This window comes from Drosophila obscura, unplaced genomic scaffold (genome assembly GCF_018151105.1).
Source record: "Drosophila obscura isolate BZ-5 IFL unplaced genomic scaffold, ASM1815110v1 contig_4, whole genome shotgun sequence".
Lineage (NCBI taxonomy): Eukaryota > Metazoa > Arthropoda > Insecta > Diptera > Drosophilidae > Drosophila > Drosophila obscura.
This window is the reverse complement of record NW_024542828.1, coordinates 9098479-9116996: the sequence shown is the minus strand read 5'-3', so window position 1 is coordinate 9116996 and position 18518 is coordinate 9098479. Positions and strand designations below refer to the sequence as shown.

The 18518-nt window shown below is 45.3% G+C and overlaps 1 protein-coding gene and 1 long non-coding RNA gene across 3 annotated transcripts in view; one reads left to right on the top strand and one right to left on the bottom strand.

The window, feature by feature from the left end:
* The first annotated feature begins 632 nt into the window (after positions 1 to 632).
* LOC111065517 lies at positions 633 to 2147 on the top strand. Of its 2 annotated transcripts, none has more exons than XR_002607014.2 (4): positions 633 to 794; positions 911 to 1259; positions 1316 to 1436; positions 1538 to 2147. It is a non-coding gene; the product is annotated as an uncharacterized LOC111065517 (long non-coding RNA). The 2 variants fall into 2 exon arrangements; XR_002607013.2 differs by having other exon boundaries at positions 634 to 794; positions 1316 to 1481; positions 1538 to 2145.
* Positions 2148 to 3623: 1476 nt separating this feature from the next.
* LOC111065071 overlaps positions 3624 to 18518 on the bottom strand; it is a 32675-nt gene continuing 17780 nt past the window's right edge. The window contains exons 2-10 of the mRNA XM_041594920.1: positions 11834 to 12427; positions 9170 to 9286; positions 8669 to 9104; positions 8345 to 8593; positions 8016 to 8275; positions 7806 to 7950; positions 7263 to 7412; positions 7011 to 7191; positions 3624 to 6949 (exon numbers count right to left, since the gene is read on the bottom strand). Of these exons, the coding sequence (XP_041450854.1) occupies positions 4230 to 6949; positions 7011 to 7191; positions 7263 to 7412; positions 7806 to 7950; positions 8016 to 8275; positions 8345 to 8593; positions 8669 to 9104; positions 9170 to 9286; positions 11834 to 12414 (4839 nt within the window). The 5' untranslated portion in view covers positions 12415 to 12427 and the 3' untranslated portion in view covers positions 3624 to 4229. The remainder of the gene's footprint in view (positions 6950 to 7010; positions 7192 to 7262; positions 7413 to 7805; positions 7951 to 8015; positions 8276 to 8344; positions 8594 to 8668; positions 9105 to 9169; positions 9287 to 11833; positions 12428 to 18518) is intronic.

Sequence of the window (18518 nt, the reverse complement as noted above, 5' to 3'; positions counted from 1 at the left end):
TTGTGGCCCGCTGCCAAAAAGCAGGAATATGACTATTTCCTTCTTTCTTTTCTTTTCTTTTCTTTTCGTATTACTTGTCGTTGTTGTCGCACTTCCGGGCTTACTTAATTCTCGATTTTAATTTTTGTGGATCGGATTTCGGTTACTACTCTGCTTGGGGCAGAGCATTTAACACACAAGAACCTCGGCGATTTAATCAACAATTTGTCTCGATTTGCCGCAGCTCTGCCTCGAAAAACCGACAGCCAGCAAAAGTTACTTGCGTTGAATGTGAATTTTGTGAATTTAAAAACAGATCAGACCTGATGATGGACATAGAAATCCATGTATCGATACTTGGATATAATATTTTTTCGACTGGGTAAGATTATCATAATCGATAGTTTTGTGCGATAAGCGTAGTGGAATTTCACCACCAGTCTAGTCTTATTTGTGAATTGTGTCTTATAAAAGAGATATTTTAGAACACTTGTTGCTGGTAAGGTCAAAAGGACACGGAAAACACTTAATAAAAATTTTCTACTGCAGACCATAAACTTATCGCTTCATGGCTTAAGTGGAACACCCTTCTTATATTACATAGTACCTCTGATGTAACTATCGATAACATCAAGGTTTTCATCTGACATGAACAGCTGATCGCCTTTGAATTTACAGACCAGACAATTTCAGAATTCAGAAACAAAATTTAGAGGCGATTGCCGGCTGGATACAAAGAAACACAAAATACGTTGTTTTTTCTCCTGAAACTAGCGTCGAAGCTCGTACGAAATGGAACAAACAGGCCATCACAGGTAAGCAAACCCAACAAGATTAACCAGCGCCAAGCGAAAACTAGACGCAACCCATACCAAATTACATGCCTGTGGGGCAAATGCGATTCGGTCAGTAATATTGATATTTTCCGCAGTTGCTAAAAGCCTTGACAATGCTGGTGCAGCGGTTGAACAACTAGCAGGCACAGCCGGGAGAAGGTCGTAAATTGAAAATTTTTTAATTTCAACCTCAGGGATGTTGCTGCGCTTCAAGTCAACGGAATGCAAACTTTGTCGGACATTGATAAATTCCTTGAATTGCGAAAATTATATTTACGTCTAAACGCAACTGAGGACATTAAGGAAGTGGAATATTTGTGGATTTTGTTGGATCCAAACGTCCTTTACCGGGAGACCAATCCATGCGGGGATCGTACCGCCTAGGTTACTCTGCAGTTACTCAGGAATAGGTGCTGAGCATATTACCTTTAAAAAGAAATTGTGGTACGCCTCTGGCTTCCTACTCATAGACAAGCCATTAATGTTCATATATTTTGCAGCTGCTGAAAGTGTAAGGGAACACGGATGAGACGGCCAGCAGGAGGACTACCAGGCTTCAGTCCCGCAAGTGCAGTCTGGACACAGGACGTATGGACGGCAAATCGATGAAGCTGATACGAGGTCAAATTGAGAGATCCAAGCCAAGCATATCAAGTATCCCTTGTGGTACGCATCTGGCTTTCATCCATAGACGAAAAAATCAATGTTTATATTTTCCACAGCTCCTGAGAGCCCAAATGAATTGGCCAGCAGTAGGACTACCAAACTTCAGTGTCAACAATGCAACCTTGGCACTGAAATATGGGCTCTGATCCTCAAGTTCCTTCATCGGACAATCGGAGCACTGTGCCCAGGACGCGCAGCATGGTTGCACGGTGGTCGGGGCCAGCACGTTCTACGCATGGGTTGCCCTCCCGGAAAAGTACCTGTGGAAACCACAAATTCTTCAAATTTTACACTTCTTTAAAGCCTTCAATTTGGACAGAGATATAATTGTCGCAATTTCAGGCATTCCTCAAAATCCGACATAGTTTGTATTCCGTTGTAAGAAGTCAGGAGGCTCCTAATTTGGCCATTGCTTGTCACACCCAACGAATCTCGAAATAGTGTTGAACAAATTTATCGTTTAATTAAAACTAGGAATATTTTGTGGAAAGCGCAATAAAATGGTCACAATTATTTAAACCAGTAGTCGTACCTACCAACCTCTAAAATATATATACCATGGACCAAGTTTTGGGTGTCACAGCAGGCAGCAAGAGACAGCAGTAAAAGCTGAAAGAAGCAGGACAAACACTCATTGATATTAAACAACTGGAACCGTTTATAAAGTTAATATTTAAATTGAAATAAAAACTTGTGCATCTTCTTCCTTTGGTTTATTTATTGAATTTATTTCATACAATTTCATATGCATTTTTTTGTTCTTTTTGTTTTTGCCATTAAATCATTACATTGTTTTACATTGTACATTTGAATATGGTTTACTTAATATTATTAATATTAATTTTAAGTCATATTTGTATATTTCTTTAGTAATATCCCATATGGTTATGATACGCATAATATATGTGTGTGTGTTGTTGTGTGTGTGTTTTTGTCTTATCAACAAAAATTATAAACAAAAAGAATTTTTTATCGATTAGTTTTGTTTACGTTTTGTTTTGATAGATTTGTTTTCTTTGATTATTTTATGAATAACTATTGTAAATGTAATTATTTAAAGCTACAACTTAGTGTGCGTTCTTGTACTCCAAAACAACAACAAAAACATCTACAACAAAAATTATGACACATAAACAATAACAAATATAAGAGATAGTCGATCGATCGTTTATTAACAACAAAGAATAAACTATACAAAATAAAAAAAAAAACCTGTTACGATTTTTATTGTTAAACAAAAAAAAGGAAAATTAATATGTATTTATTTTAAATTTTTTTTAATGGATTTTCTTTTTTTTTTTTTTTTATATCACAAGTTAAAATTTTGATTATTGTTTGGTCAATTTGTATATTATTTTATATGTATTATATAGTATGTATATTTATTTGTATTATATTATGTATTAGGTATGTATGTGGTATGTATGCTTGTATGTATGTGTGTGCGTGTAAACTATGTACATAATAAAATATACTAATAGCATAATTTAATGATAAACTTATATGTCCGTTTGTTTCATCATCGTATATGTATGTATGTAGTAGTATCATATGTATAAATTGGTCTAGATAATCAAGTCATGGTGTTGCCACATTCAGTTGATAGTATTTGGGTCTGGTCTGGGACTAAACTGTGGGGTTCAAAGAGCTCTACCAACAATTCGAGTGAGTGATATTTTACGTTTGTATATTAAGTATATTATGTATATGTATATAATTTGTATAGTTAAAAATAGTTTGATTTTTAGGAGAATACACATAGAAATTCGAGTTAGTTGCATGCGTTAAGTTGAGAAAGTGATTGATTTTTTTTGTTTAGTTTATGATTTCGAATAGATATCGTTTTGTTTGATTTTCTTTTGTTTTCTTTTTTTTATTATTTATGTTTATTTTTTTTTAAGATATTTTATTTTGTAGATCGCTCAGATATGATGGAATAAGCTGCAGAATAGCCGTTAATATTGTAGATAGATATGACATAAGTTGAGATAGAACAGTCTTTAATCTATTGGCATTAAAATCTGCTTTGAGCTAGAAAAATATCAACAATTAAAGAAGAGTTTAAGAGGAGATAAATAAAAAAATTCCTACGATCAGATCATCAAGCTTAATGTGAGTGGAAATATAATAGAAAACCATGCCTCAAAGATATTCCCATTTATTTGAATTCTAAAAATATAAAACTTTGAATTTAAAAACATCTAAAAACACACAAAAACTGAATGAATTACAAAGAAATTGCTCCACAGATTGCACACAAAAATAGATAACTAAATAAACAATAAATGCTTTGGGGAAACTTCACTAAGATGCTTGAATGATTGAAGAGTTTTGAACTGCAGCGAGATACCTTCACATAATCCCAGATGTCATAATATATTGCTAAAATTACAAAACAAAGCCACATGCCACTTCTATAGCCATATTCCATCATACCACACACACACAGACAGACGATCCGCATCGTTTGAGCTTCCATGTTCCAGTGCTGATATTAAGCCTAAAGAGCCATCAGACCGCCGACTCTCTGACGTTGCTCTTTACCTGTAAAATAGTTTCGAGAGAGATGATATATATCGTACGTATTATATTGGGGGGATACACATATAAAGTAGTAGTTGTGGGGCTGCAGCTGCCATCCTAGATGTAGGTTGTGTTTAGGGATTTACATAGAGAGAGTTGCGTCGATAGACGAGCGTGCGATATGTCAGGGTTGGGACTGGATCCGGCGCCTGTACTTCCGCTGGGCTATGGGGAGAACACCCGCAACGATCGCAGCAGAGTGGCCAGAACATTGGCCAGGCACTCGGCCTGCAGCGCCAACTGTCCGGCGCCAATCGCACCCATCTGCACACCCACCAGCTCCCGGAAACTGCTCGCCACATCGTGCACCTTCAGCACGATATTTCGCGTCTGCAGCGGTGCCGATGTGTGCCGCGTCATGTCCTGTGCCAGCTCCGTGATCCGTCGTATGGCCGTCAGGCAGGAGGTCAAATGCTCGGGCAGCGTAATCAGCGTCATGTCCGACATGGAGGCCACCAGGAATTTGCTGGCCGTCACCAGGGCCAGTGTCTGCTCCGTCAGCTCGTTGCGTGCCCGCTGGAACTTCTCCTCATCAATGCTGGTGCCACCGCCCGCCGACTGTGCGACCGAACACTGGGCGGCCACCTGATCGAGTCGGATGAGCAGTCCGGCCATGGCCACATCCGTTTTGCCCAGCAGCGCCTCGCCATCGATCAGGTGGCCATTCTTCAGGAAGAGCTTCTCTCCGTGCAGCTGCTGGGGCTTCTTTGGTACGAGAGGAACCTGCTGCTGCTGCATCTGTTGCTGCTGCTGCTGTTGCTGATGGCCATTGGAATGAGCATTGGGTAGGCGTGTCGTGGCCGGTATGGGCGGTGAGTAGTGGGCGGGTGGTAGTGCAGGACTAGGTGGTGCTGGAGACATGCCATTCGTTGGACGCGGGCGACTGGCAATGGGCGGCAGTGGGGGTTTCTTCGGACCACTCACCGACATCATGGCAGCCGCTGTGGCTGTTGCCTGCTGCGTATCGAAGGTGGGACTGCCTCTAGGTGGCAGTTGTGGCGGTCCCCTGCTGTTGTCCCTCTGCTGCTGCTGCTGCTGTTGCTGTTGCTGTTGCTGCTGCTGCTGGTGTGTGGCCATAATCCTCACCTGCTTTTTGGGCGAGTAGCGCTGCAGCAGCTCTGCGCTTTTGGGTGGTCTTGCGGGCGGCGGCGACAGCTGCTCAGCGGTGGGTGTCCTGGGTGGTGGCTGCACCTCGGGCGGTGCTGCAGCTGCTGCTGCTGCTGCTGTCGGAGTGGGTGCCTCCTCCTTTTTGGTGGTGGGACAGCAGCTAAATTTGCTCTTCCGCTCCACGGTGGCGTACTCGATGACATGCGGTGACTGCTCCTTGCTGCTGCTGCTGATGCTGCTGATGTTATTGTTCCCATTGGCCACGGACTGGAAGAACTCCCGTTTGGCCTGCACCGAATTGCTGTACAGGGATTCCGTCTCCATGGGTGCCGGTGCCACCTGCTGTGGAGGCTGCTGATGCTGCTCCAGATTGGGTGGCGGTGGGATAATAAAGGACATAATCTCCTCCGGGGTGAGTTCTTTGGCGGGCGTTGCTTTCTGTGTGGGCGGTGCCACCATTATCTGCTGCAGGAAGCTGTCCAACTCCTCGGCGCGCCCCTCGAAGCCCTTGGGCGGCGCTGCATTCATCAGAGACAGCGAATCCAGCTCGTCGGGCGTCTGGGGCGGCGGTATGGCACGCAAATCGATCAGATCCGTGTCCGTCTCAATGAAGGTGTCCTCGCGCACCTCGAAGCCGTAGATCTCCGACAGCTGGCGCGCCGCCACATCGGTGTCCGCCGACGAGGCATTGCTGATCTCCTTCAGCTGCTGCAGATACTCCCGCAGATTGTAGTCCTTCGTTTCGGCCCCGAAGTGACTGCCGTCGGGGCTGTGCAGCCCGAAGCTGCTGCGCTGCGAGAGCGGCTGTTTGGGCGGTGCCACCAATGCCGGCACAGCGGAGCCTCCTGCCGCCTGGAGCAGCATTATTTGTGGCCTCCGTGCCGTGGGCGATTGGGCGGGCGAGGCCACCGACTCCGAGTCGCTTTCGCTCTGCGAAAAGTCCGTGCCCAGGGCCTGCAGATCGCTCAGCAGCTGGCTGAAGCCGTTCATCTTCCGCTGTGGCCGCGGACTGGAGGTGCTGCAGAGGCTCGGCTTCCGTTTGGGCGTGGCCGGGGTGGCCGGTGCCGAGGAGGACACTGGCGCCGTCTCCGGTATGGCATTGAGGCCCTGCGTGATGCCGCTCAGATCGTGGCTGATGGTCTCCGCCAGCAGCGTCAGCGAGTCGCTGTGCTTGAGGGGATTCGAGATGTGCTGGGCCAGAGAAACGCCCAGACTCAGGACATTCGAAGTTTCCTCCGTGGAGGAGACTTTGCTGCTGTTGAGGCTGTCGCAGTCCGAATCGAACTCCAGGACGGCCATGGTCTGGCCGACGCCGCCGAGTCCCTGCTCCTGTTCGCTCAGATACTGCTCGGAGGTCTGGACGAGATGCTGCAGCTCCTGGACACGGCGCAGCACCTGCTCGTTCTTGGCCTCCACGCTGGCCATCTGATGGGAGGACTGGACGCGGCCCTCGCAGTAGTTGCTGCCGCTGCTGTCGCTCAGCCCCGAGTCCTTGGCCGCCTCCTCCAGCAGCTCCGTGGCCATAACACTGTGCAGATCCAGGTCCATCACATAGGGCAGCGACGGAGCCTGCGGGGGGCCTGCACCACCCACTTGTGGGTGTAGCTGCGTCACGGGATGGTAGGGCGGCGTCATCAGGAAGTTGACGCTGTGCGCTCGCGTGTGGTAGGGCAGCAGGTAGCTCCAACCGGCGGGCAGCACCGTGTGCTGGGACAAGAAGCCAGGTGCATTATCCTCGTCCGAGGGGTCTCGTTCCTTCAGCAGATTCAGCATGTTGCCTGGCAGAGAATCGGATTGAAATGCATCAGAAATCTTGGCGGGAATGGCCGGGAAACTCACCCGTCAGCAGGCGATAGTAGCCGCCCAGCACCAGGCTAAACTCGCACGCATCCCGATCCTCCATGATGAACTTCACTGCTCGATCGCCCAGCATAAAGATGGACACACTGCAGGTCACATCGTCCTCGCGATTCACCACCACGTGGGTAAATTCCTCGATGGCCGAAATCGGCTGTGGCTGCTTGCACACAAAAAAAGAGAACAGATTAAAGGATGGTTCCCTGTGGGCATTGGCTTTGGGGGGTAACTCACCACCGAATTGCGGGCACTCGATATCTGACTGAGGCCAAAGCGCGGACTCACCAACAGGACACGCTCGACGCCTTCTCTTTGGTTTGTGCTGAAGCATTTGGCTCCATAACTTGGTAAACTAGCGATTATATCTAGATAATGGAGTTTGGCCTGCGAAGGGGGTTAAAGTAATCAATGGTGGGATTTTTATTATTATTCTTGGATATTATTTTTCGGTGTGCTGTGGCGTTCTCTCAATTGATTTTTAGTCACTGACTTCTAGGGTATATTTAATATATTTATTATTACACTCATCATCTTGGTACTACGATCCTCGTAGAATGGAGTTCAAGTCAAGGCACAAGAATAACGGACAATCAAATGAAGAAGAAAAGGCACATAGGAGTAGAAAATACGCAGCCAGTCGAAGGCAAAACACTGAGAGTATTCTTTCAGTGTGACATTGTCTTTGGACATCTCATATTATGATCCATTTCACAGGGAAATTCTCTATTGCTATTGCAAATTTCCTGCATCTACAAAGCAGCCACAAATGTTACCCACCTGCAGCTGTGTTAGGACCTTGCTGGACGATCCCGTCATCTCCGCATTGAGCTTCAAGAAGTGGGAGATCAGGCGTCGCAGCTCCTTCCGCTTCATGCCCTCGAACAGGCTGACTGGCACAAAGCGTTCCAGTCCAAACTCGCGTCTGAAAGGTAAGTCAAAGTTATTAGTTATGCCAGGGGCTGGATGGGGGCTGATGGCTGCACTCACTCGACCAGCTTGACGGTCAGCTTGGCGGGTGAGAAATTATTGGCCAGGGCGTGCTGGTGCATGTGTAGGGCGGCCAAGCGGAGTGCCAGCTCCGGCTGCAGCTCGGGTGCGAAGCGCTCCTGGTTGACATCGTTGCAGCACTGCATATACAGATAGTCCAGGGCCTGGAGATCCCGCTGGGCCAGCTCGGCGGCCGAGATGGGCACGAAGGTGATGCGAAACAGGCAGCGCAGCTTGTGGGCACCCGGGCGAGCAGCAATCTAAAAAGGCAGAAAACAAAATCAGAGCTTTAATCAAAGCTTTCCCATAGAGGAAAAGTTTAAACCTACCCTGGCCAAGGACTCTTGGGGATCCAAGAGGGTGAGCTTGTTCCTCTTGAGGCTCTTCACATGCTCCAGGACCAGACTGAAGAGCTCACCGCAGCACAGACAGAGCTTGTCCAGCAGCGAGCTAACCACATCCTGCACCGTGGTGGTGGCATCGTATTTGAAGGACTTGGTCTGTCCATTCTCGAGGAACACCTTCAGCACATTGGCCATCGGCGGCACGCATATATCGCCCAGCGAGAAAGCCGACGGCTAAAGAGAAAGTAAATTTAAAATAAATTATAGATCGATGCATCACGAGTCATGCATGTATGTTCCACTGCTTACCGGAAACAGTGGCGCCCCATTGACGCACACACTCTCGGCGAATCGGACGCGACTGGGACGCGATCGCAGCTTGGCCCGCTTGCCCGCCGACAGCAGCGTGGACTTGCGGCCCGGCAGGATGCAGTGCGCCATGGGCTGGCAGACCAGCAGACTGACCTGCGACTCGCAGGCACGCACCAGCTGGATGACATGATCCCGTGGCGCGTCCTTGACATCCTCCCCGTTCACCGAGAGTATCTGATCGCCAGGCTGCAGCTTGCCAATGCTGGGACCGCCCTCTGTCACGAATCTCACGATAACGGGCCGCTCGCTGCCCGCCACAAAGCCAAAGCCCAGGCTGGCATTCCGCTGCAGGTGGACGAGTCGCGGCTCCGGCGGATGCTCGTCCCAGCGTATGCATTCGGGCGCCTCATACGTGGTCGTCTTGTTTAAATGGCTACAGGGAGAATATACATATACTGTAGGGAAAGCCTCAAAAGAATTGGCATTTAAAACACTCACTTGATGTAGTAGGAACGACCCTTGGAGTCTATGGCACGCTCCCAGCCATAGGAGAGCTCCTCATGCTTGCTCCAATCCTCGCAGGCGGGCAGCCAGCCCGATGTTTGTGCCAAGTGACTGCAAAATAGAACAGCATGTCATTGGAATTCAATTTAAATTTAATTAAAATTTAAATTTGGGGCTTGGAACTGTGTCGGGAGGGTTCTGCGTGTGTGTGGGTTGGTTTAAAACTATATTTTAAAGTTTATTTAAGAACAATTAAAACGAACGAATTGCGGGTAATAAATGTCAGCAATTGATTGCCAATAAATTTTTGTAAAATATATGAAATTAAAAAATATTTTTTAGCAACTAATTTCACTCACGGAATAAAAAGCGGGCTGAGAAGAGTTTTATATAATTTGATTGTTAGTTGTGGGGTATATTTATATGGGGTTTATTTATAACCCGTACTTGTACAGGGGCATAAAATATTATAGTATAGATTCATGAACAAAGAAGACATCCTTATCATTTAGTCCCTCTTCTTTAGGTCCCTCTTCATTCTGCAAGCTAGAGCAAATGAATTTTCATGTGCATACGATCGGAATGTGAAAATAAATGTCCGTTACTCTCTCACTCGCTCTGGCCTGCTCTCTCCCAGTGAGACTTAGCATTTAAATGCGGAAGTACGCAAAGTTACTCTCAAAGGATTTCTCTCTCCCCCACAGCTCAAACGTTCTCAATGCTTTCCTCAACAACAACGCCATGAATGGCTTAAATATTATCGCTTTGATGACAGACAATTTCACGGGATGGAAAACAATAAATAAACGATACCAAAGACCTCCTGTCTCTGCCTCCATTCATTTCCATATAAATAAATCCCACGAAAACCAAAACCCACAAATGACCCTGAACTTGTGGCTAGACTTGTTTTGTGGCTTAGCTTACCCCTAGACTAAAGTAGACCCTTGATTGTGTGTGTGTTTTCGCTGTGGCTGGGCCCTGAAAATGCATTTCAATTGACATTAATCAACGCTAATTGGGTTATTTGCTTGACTATGCAATAAACAGGCAACCCATAATCGTGCCACAAGTCCCAGAACCAGACCCAGCTCCAGCCCCAGTTGCAGCCCCAACAGCAAAGCAAAGCAAAGCCAAACCCACAGGCCAAGCCCAACATCAACTCAAAGCCCAGACCCAGACCCAGACCCAGTGACAGAACCAAATCCAATTCCAGCCCACATCAGGCCACCTTGGTGGCTTCCGTTGCTGTCTTTCTTCATTTCCTGGCTGCACACAATTGTGATAATTAGTTTTGCACTTTTGCACACTTTCCTGCAGGCGGAGAGATACACAGAGAAAAAGATAGAGAAAGAGAGCGGGGGGTATCGCGTCCATGTCCATGTCCGTACCCGGGGACCCAACCAGAGCTGTTCACTCATTCAGTTTCCATCGCTGCCATCCTCAGCCATTCCACGGCGTTGGGTTGGGTTGGGTTGGGTTGGGTGGGCGAGTCGCCTCGGTTATGGCATTTTGTGCGCTTTCAGTTTGATGTGCAACAAAGTGTAAAATTATTTAATAGAATTTTGCGCATAATCAATTTATGTGCAGCACCGGAGCCGAGCCGAGCCGAGAAGCAGCCATTCCAGTCACCCTCCTGCACCTCCCACCTCCCTCATTCACAGCACTCACTTGCACATTCACACTCGCATTCATCTAACCAGGCCAGGCCAGGCCAGGACACAACACAGTATTTCCGTCAGTCAATCCGGCAGTGGGACAGCCATTGAAATGTTGAAACTTTGGCCACGCCAATGGTTCCATAAATGTCAAGCTTCCTCCACACTTTTTAATATTCTTTTGTGGCATAATTTACACAGCTTAAAGCTTACACAATTCCAATATTTAAAGAGTAGTCCAAAAAGATACCAAGTAGGCTTAATTACCAGCCCCAAAATATTCCCTTAAATATCAAATGCATTGGCGACACAATTATGTGACTTTCCCCAAGTGGGGCTGGGCAGGGCAGGGCACTCTTTAAATATTTCAATACGGGATTTGGAGGAAAACTTTTGTTGAAAAATTAAATATTTAATGGGCTGCTCAGAACTTAAAAGCGACAAAACTTTCAAGGATTCCCAATAAAATCCTATTATGTCTCTTCAACTTGCAAATTACTTTAAATAAATGACTAATTCAGTTTAAAAGGGCAACAGGCAATCCTGAATATATTTTTAAGCGGGATAACTAAATTTAACTAAGTTAAATTATTTAAATCTCGAATATATTTTGTGATTTAAATTTACAGAATTCTGCGCCTAACTTTAGGATTTTATGTGAAAATTTCACATTTTTTTGAGTGTCTTAAAGATGGAAAATCATATTCAATTAAATTTTAGGAAAATATTCTTGGTCTATGCTTAAATTTTTGCCTATAAGATTTTTGTTCAGAGACATGGAAAATGTACAAAACTCGTACAATAAATAACAAAGGCCAGGAACATAAAACAACAATTTCCATTATAACCCCCCATTTTAGCCCCCACTTTTCATTCCCGAAATATACTTTAAATAATAATTATGATTTCCACAATCCCTCCACCAACAACGATTCAGATTTCCTATATATATTTTTGGCAGTGGATTCGTATGATAAATTATACTTGTCATTTCACTCACTTGCAATAATAGAGTCTTCCCTCCTTGCCCGAATGCACGGTCCAGCCAAGCTTTAGCTTCTCCTGTATTGTCTCCAAGTGTCCATCAATTTCGGACCAATTTCCGGCAACGCCAACAGCGTTACTTCCATGTCCATGTAGATGGCTTTGACCCAAAAGTGGCCCATAGATGCCAGTGCCAGTGCCAGTGGCAGTGGCAGGGCCAGCGCCGACCCCAATTCCACAGCTGACAGGCTCCGTTGTTGTCGCCTCCGTTGCTCCTGCCGTTGTTGCTGCTCCTGTTGCTGCTACCGCTCCTCCTCCTGTTGTTATCGGCTGTATTCCGGACTGTGACTGCGACTGTGACGGACTTCCGGCGACGGCTCCTGCTCCTGCTCCTGCTACACCATTCAGTGGGCGAGTAAGTGTCGTGTGGGCGTTGGTGCCATTTGTTGTGGGCAACGCTGTCAATTGTGGCGATGATGTTCGTGTCAGTAGCAAGGGCTTTGCTCCGGCTGAGGCTGAGGCTGCTGTTGTGCTGCTGTTGGCACTTTGTAGCGGATAGACATCACTATTCGAACGCCCCGAAGGCAGTAACATCATTGAAACACATTCGCTGCAATACACACAGAGAGAGAGAGAGAGAGAGAGAGGGGGGATAAAGTCAAGTTGTTGTCAGGCCATTTTCACACATTGTACAGGCTACAAATCACATTCCACAAGCACACTGCACACTCCACACTCCACACATGACCAAAAGCAAGACCAACGACCAAGACGACCAAGTCGACCCACTTTTGTCAAACAGGCTCTGGCCTGACTCTGGCCTGGCTCTGGCCCATAAGTCAACATACTCGTACAGGACAGGACAGGACAGCACTGGATTGAGAGACAGACGGATCCAGCCATTGCCTTTTGTGCTGCACTGCAGTGGTTGGTCTTGAAAACAGGTCCCCGAACCCCAATCCGAGCAGACACCACCAAGACCCAACCATCATTATGATTATCATCATCATCATTATGATTATCATTGGGTATATATTTCGTTTGGTTTTTGGGATAGGTTCAGGTTTTAGGCCAACCAACTCGTTTTTACGGCTAATGTTATGACACAATTTTTGCCATTGGCTTTTACTGCTTGATTTTTTTTCATTTCTTTCTTTTTCGCTCCTTTGTTTTGCTTTTCTTGTTTTTTTTTCTTCTTGTTGTTTCTTGCATGTATTTTTCTTCCCTTTTTCGGGGAGAGATGAGATGTAGGCACGTGAATGGTCATGGCATGTGGAACTGGTTCCCAGAAACTAGATGAAATTGTTGGCATTGCTCAGAGATGTAGCAAAAGATGCAAATCTTTTTTGTTTGTTTATTGGTAAATTAGTGCAGTTTATTGGAGTTCAGCGGAGCTTACGAGGAACATCGGTAAGAATATAAAGAACAAGTTTAGCTGGTATCGGAACTAAAAGATCAATCTAATACGGTTGAGTCTTCGGTTCAGCAATCGAATGCCTCGATTCTGTTAGAAGATCAGCACTAAGAATTTTTAATTAATACATGAACATTATACGAATGGTTTTACTTGATCTAGGCCCTACAATTACATGACTAAAGGGTAATAATTTTTTTTATTTTTCTTCAAACTTTTTTTCATTTATGTATATGTAGAACCCAAAATATATCTAGAGAGAAAGTCCTAGCTCCCGTCGCTTCCACATGGCACATGGCATTGATGCACAAGCGAATGCTTCCAAAGAGAATTCTAAGAATACATGTCGTGTGCATGATGAGGCTTATTTATGCTCCACTCGAGTATTTTTTTTTTTTTGCTGTTCTTATTAGAAAACTCTCGAAATTCGACAGGAGAGGTAAACAATTTCTTGAACCAAACCCAAAGCCATTTTAGTATTACACATTTCACAAATGTTCCCCCCTTGATGCTACACCCCAAAATCCATTCATCCATGTACCACAAAATGGATCAGTGTTTACTCTGTCTAAACTCCTCAATAATATCAAAGAGCATTTGCATAATGTTTCGATTTTGGCCAGCATTGACAGGCCAGCATTTCGACTTTTGGCTCGACATGGTCCAGTAAACGGCAAACGGCAAACGGCTGGCTAAACCGATTTTTTGTTTGTTTGTAAATTTATTCCACAACGGAAAACCAGGAGTAGGATAGATGGGATGTGAATGGTACATAGGTATGGTGTATGGTGTATGATGGGAGGGTTCTATTGGAGAGAGCAGCGACTGCCAATGGCCGATAGTGGGGATAGTTGGATTGAAATCCAAACAAACAACGGGGCCAGGCGGCGAGAGCACTGCAAAATGGATGTGTTTGTTTGCTTGCGCAATTTCATCCGCTAGGTAGAGTGGTGTACAGAGGGGAGTGCAGAGGGGAGTCCACTGGAGTGGACAGCGGAAGGTGGAGCCATGATGTGGAGTGGCAGTCGTCGAGAGATGCAGCATCAATAAGCGAGATACGGCAGAGATGCAGAGCCCAAACAAAGAGACATCCATTAGGCGAGGCAAGGCGAGTCGAGTCGATGGCCCAAGATGGAAATGGAAAAGGAGGAGGAGCAGCAGCAGCAGCAGCCAAAGAGCCGGCTCGGGCTCCTCATCATGAGCCACATGATGTTGCTGATGAATAGGCGGGGAGATCGACTCGAATAACGGCTTGGCAAACAACGGCAACTGGTCAGGTTCTATCAGCTATGGGGATGCTCTTCTACTGCAGTTTGGATGCCCTTTTATAGGGTATGGAAAATCCATTACAGTGTGAAATCTTCCAGGGTATCTTAAGCTTCGGGTACCCAGGAACCTCATACAGAGATGGATAGCCTTCCTGTCTGTGTGTCCATTCCATTCTCATGTTCTATAAGCACACACATACTCGTGGTCGTACACTCTCTGGAAAAACTGGAACACTTGAACAATGTTTTGGATTACATATTATTTGTCTTTGTTCGGCGCGGAGCGGGATGGGATTGGATGGGATGGGTTGGAGTGGCGTTGTGGTCCGGTCCAAATAGACATGTGCAAAAATGTTCATCAAGTTGTTTCGCTCGTTGTTCGTTTGCTTCTTTCTTGCTTCTGGGTTCTGGCTTTTCTGGGTTAGGAATGTTTGGAAACAGAATGTGGTTGCTTCGCAGTTGGCAGCAACTAGCAATGCAGATGAATGGAGTGCCAAAAAGGATACTTGATAAATATGCGACTTTAAACGAAAGGGATTTTGATTGGGAGCCAGGCTAGAAGATTGCACAAAAAGGGAATCCCAATAATATCCTTTCCCTTGAGTCATAGATAGATCGAGGCTCTCGCTTCTTGCACCTACCTACCATATTCCTTCTATTTGCTTTTGGAGCATAGCTGCTTCCGTTTCTACTTGAAAATGTACATAGATTAAATTCTTTAACTGCTTGGCAAACAGAAATACATTTTAAAAGACCCTCAAAAGACACTTTTCTCTCTCCACTACCCATGTGCTATCCATTCCCTATCCTGCATATTCCCCGCAAGAATCGAGCAGAGTGTTCTCTTTCTTTTTTTTTGGAGCACTCTTAACTGTGCTGTACAAACATTTTTGCCATCGTCTAGAGCATTTTTTCCATTCCATTTTGAGTGTAACCGATACGGACAGCAGGGCCTCCACACATTTGGACACCAAATCCAAACACAAAAGTAGACAAGAAATGCAGGCCGTCAGGGGAAAACGACAGGGAGAAAGAGGGATACAGGATAGAGAGAGAGAGAGAGGGAAATGGTGAAGAAGTGGAAACGGGAGCGACACTTCCAGCGAATGATTTGTGTCAACAGAGAGAAAAGGCAGCTGAAAAATGTTTCCGTGCTGTATGGTTGGTGTGGCAATGGACAGAGATCAGCAACTGGAAAGCACACACACACACGCACAAGTACTCGTGCACTGAGCAGAAAAATAGTCATGCCAATATCGAATATATTCTTGAAAAACTATAAACTGGCTGGATACATTAAAGAGAAGGTACAAATTCTAGCTCAGAAATAAATCAAAAGTCTTGCAATTTTATTTTATTGGAATATGTTTTTCGCTCAGTGTTTTTTTTTTTGCTGCCTGACAGTCATGGACAATTGTAAAATGTCGCTGCGGAAATTGTGCGGAGCAATGAAAAGAAATCAAATGAAATGAAATGAAAAGACAGCAAAAGTCTGATGACGAGCGATAACAGCCACAGAAAGAGCAGCCAGCCCAACACAGCAGAGTGGAGCTGTAGGCCCCCTTGAACCGTAACAGAAACAGAACGAAAAACTGTTGACCAACTTGTACAAAAACATACTGAAAATAAAGTTAAGCTTTTTGCAAACTGTCCCAGTTCCGAGGGCTTAAATGAAAGAAAAGGTGGGCAATGCAATGAATGGGGCAGCTCGGCTAGAGCTAAGGGGTCCGGGGTCCGGGCTCTGACTCTTGCAGGCAGCCTCTCTTTTGTGGCAGAAATTAAACACAATTTGTGTTTGTTTGTGCGAGCATTATTTTTTTTTATAATATTATTTGTATTAAAGACTTGAGCCATTTTGTAGAGCTGCCACCGCATTCTCCCCAACCAGCAACAGCAGCAGAAACAGCAGCAGCAACTTTCTGCGGAGCGGAGCTACTAGTACTCTTGCTTTTACCAATTTCGCTTCGTTTCGTTATTGTTAATTGAAAAGAAATTACGCTGCCAGGCAGTGGCACGGCACTGGACGTGGCACAGGCGGAGGAGTCACAATGAAATAAAATTGCTTGACGTTGCGTCGTCGTTGTCGTCGCTGTCGTCGCTCATTTCAATTACGTTAAACACAAAGTAAAAGTAAAATAAATGTTGCCTCGCAGCATATTTATTAAAACACACACAGAGAAAGCTCTCTCTCTCTCTCTCCCCCCTATGTCTGTGGCAGACACCCAAGGTTTCAATACATTTTTTATATTCAAAGGTTTCTCCCAGGAAGCTAAGGGCTAAGAGATATTTTTTTTTTTTTTTTTGAGCTGTCCAACAATAGCAGAGAAAAAAAAAAAAACCCTTATCAGCGAAGCGTCATGCACACGCAATTTTTTTTTATTTTTATTTTTTGCACTATTCTCGGGCATTCTCTTTTGCAGCATTCACTTGTGCAGCATCAATCGCCCTTTGTGAGGGCGATTAATGCAATTGGGCAGGTATCCACCGCCGCTGTTTTTGATGGACGGAAGCATACGGTTACAGTATTTTTTAGATGTTCTAAGAAATAAATGGTTCGAATTTCCGGCCACAAAGTAATTCTCAGAAAAAGATATTTTACTAAGCAGAGGTATGCTCCTCTACCTGGTACCAGTAGCCAAGTCCCTCCTACGAGTAAATACAAGCAGTTCCATTTGGAACCATCCTCTAGGAAGGTTCTGCGGTGTACTTCTCCTGGTTATCTGCCAGCCGATTGACTGGGCTTGTTACCTGTCTGAGCTTTAGCATTCCACGGCTCCCTCACGTAACACCCTCTGCCATCTGCCAGCAGCTATCCATTGCATTGCAATTATCCGATTAGTTCTATCAGTTACACGTTTACAAGCGGCGTTTTATGAATAGTTTTGTGTTATCGCTGGCAGTTTTCAAGCGAAAGCGTTTCATTGAATTCTCTTCTCTTTTTTTTTTCGCACCCACGCAAAACAGATTTACTGTTACCCCACCAGCCACCCACCACCTCCGCCGCATATCATTCCGTGTGTGCGTGACATTTGAAAAATCACGTTCAACCGCAGGCCAGGCCACAGCGTACCCCGATATATCGATATAGCGATGCGATGCGATGGTTTTGGGTAGTTATGGGCGTCGTGTCTGTATGGATATGGATATAGCTGTACACCAACACACACACACACACACACACAGGCAGATGCGAGAGAGTGTTTTTATAACGATCTAACTAAATGGCTGGCACATGGCTGCAGCTCCCTTGCAGCTCCCTCCCTTGCCATTGGGGGGGTTTGCCGTTATTGCTCAAGGTTTTGCTTTAATTTTATTGATTTGTCGGCTGTGCGACTTTCTTTGGGCTGTGGAATGCAATTTATTGGAAACAAAAATACATATGCAAGGGGAAAGCATTCAGGGAGATAAAGTGCAACAAAAAAAAAAATCGCTAAATCTTTTAGATAATTTCACAGGTCTTGCCAAATTGTTTGCTATTTAGCTTCCCATTGTTGATATTTACACACGCCAAACACAACTCAAATCTAAAAATAATTACTCGTTTATCCGCTTATGAAGCCAACAATCCGATTGCCACTTAAAGCCACCTTTAATCTGGCAAATTAGAGCAGCCATTAGCAGTGGCTGCCGCCCCCCTTTTACACTGCGAACAAGAGCAGAGCCCATGGCATCCAGTGAAACGGAAAACAAAGCGAATACAATGTAGCAACAACAACAACAAATGCTGTGCCGTGGCATGTAACCGGGAATCATTAGCCGAATCACTTGGGCACGCCCAAAAGCAGGCAACACAAAGAACACACAGACAGGCACAGGGCACAGGGCACAGACACAGACTCCACTCAAACTGATTACAACTTGGGGCGAAACTTTTAATTGATATGCGATACAAGTGCCACAACATACACACACACACACACACACACACACACACAGACACACGGACACCAACAGAGAGTGTCCAAATAAGCAACACGAACCACATGAAACAGCCAACAAATAAGAATGGAAGGACAGCT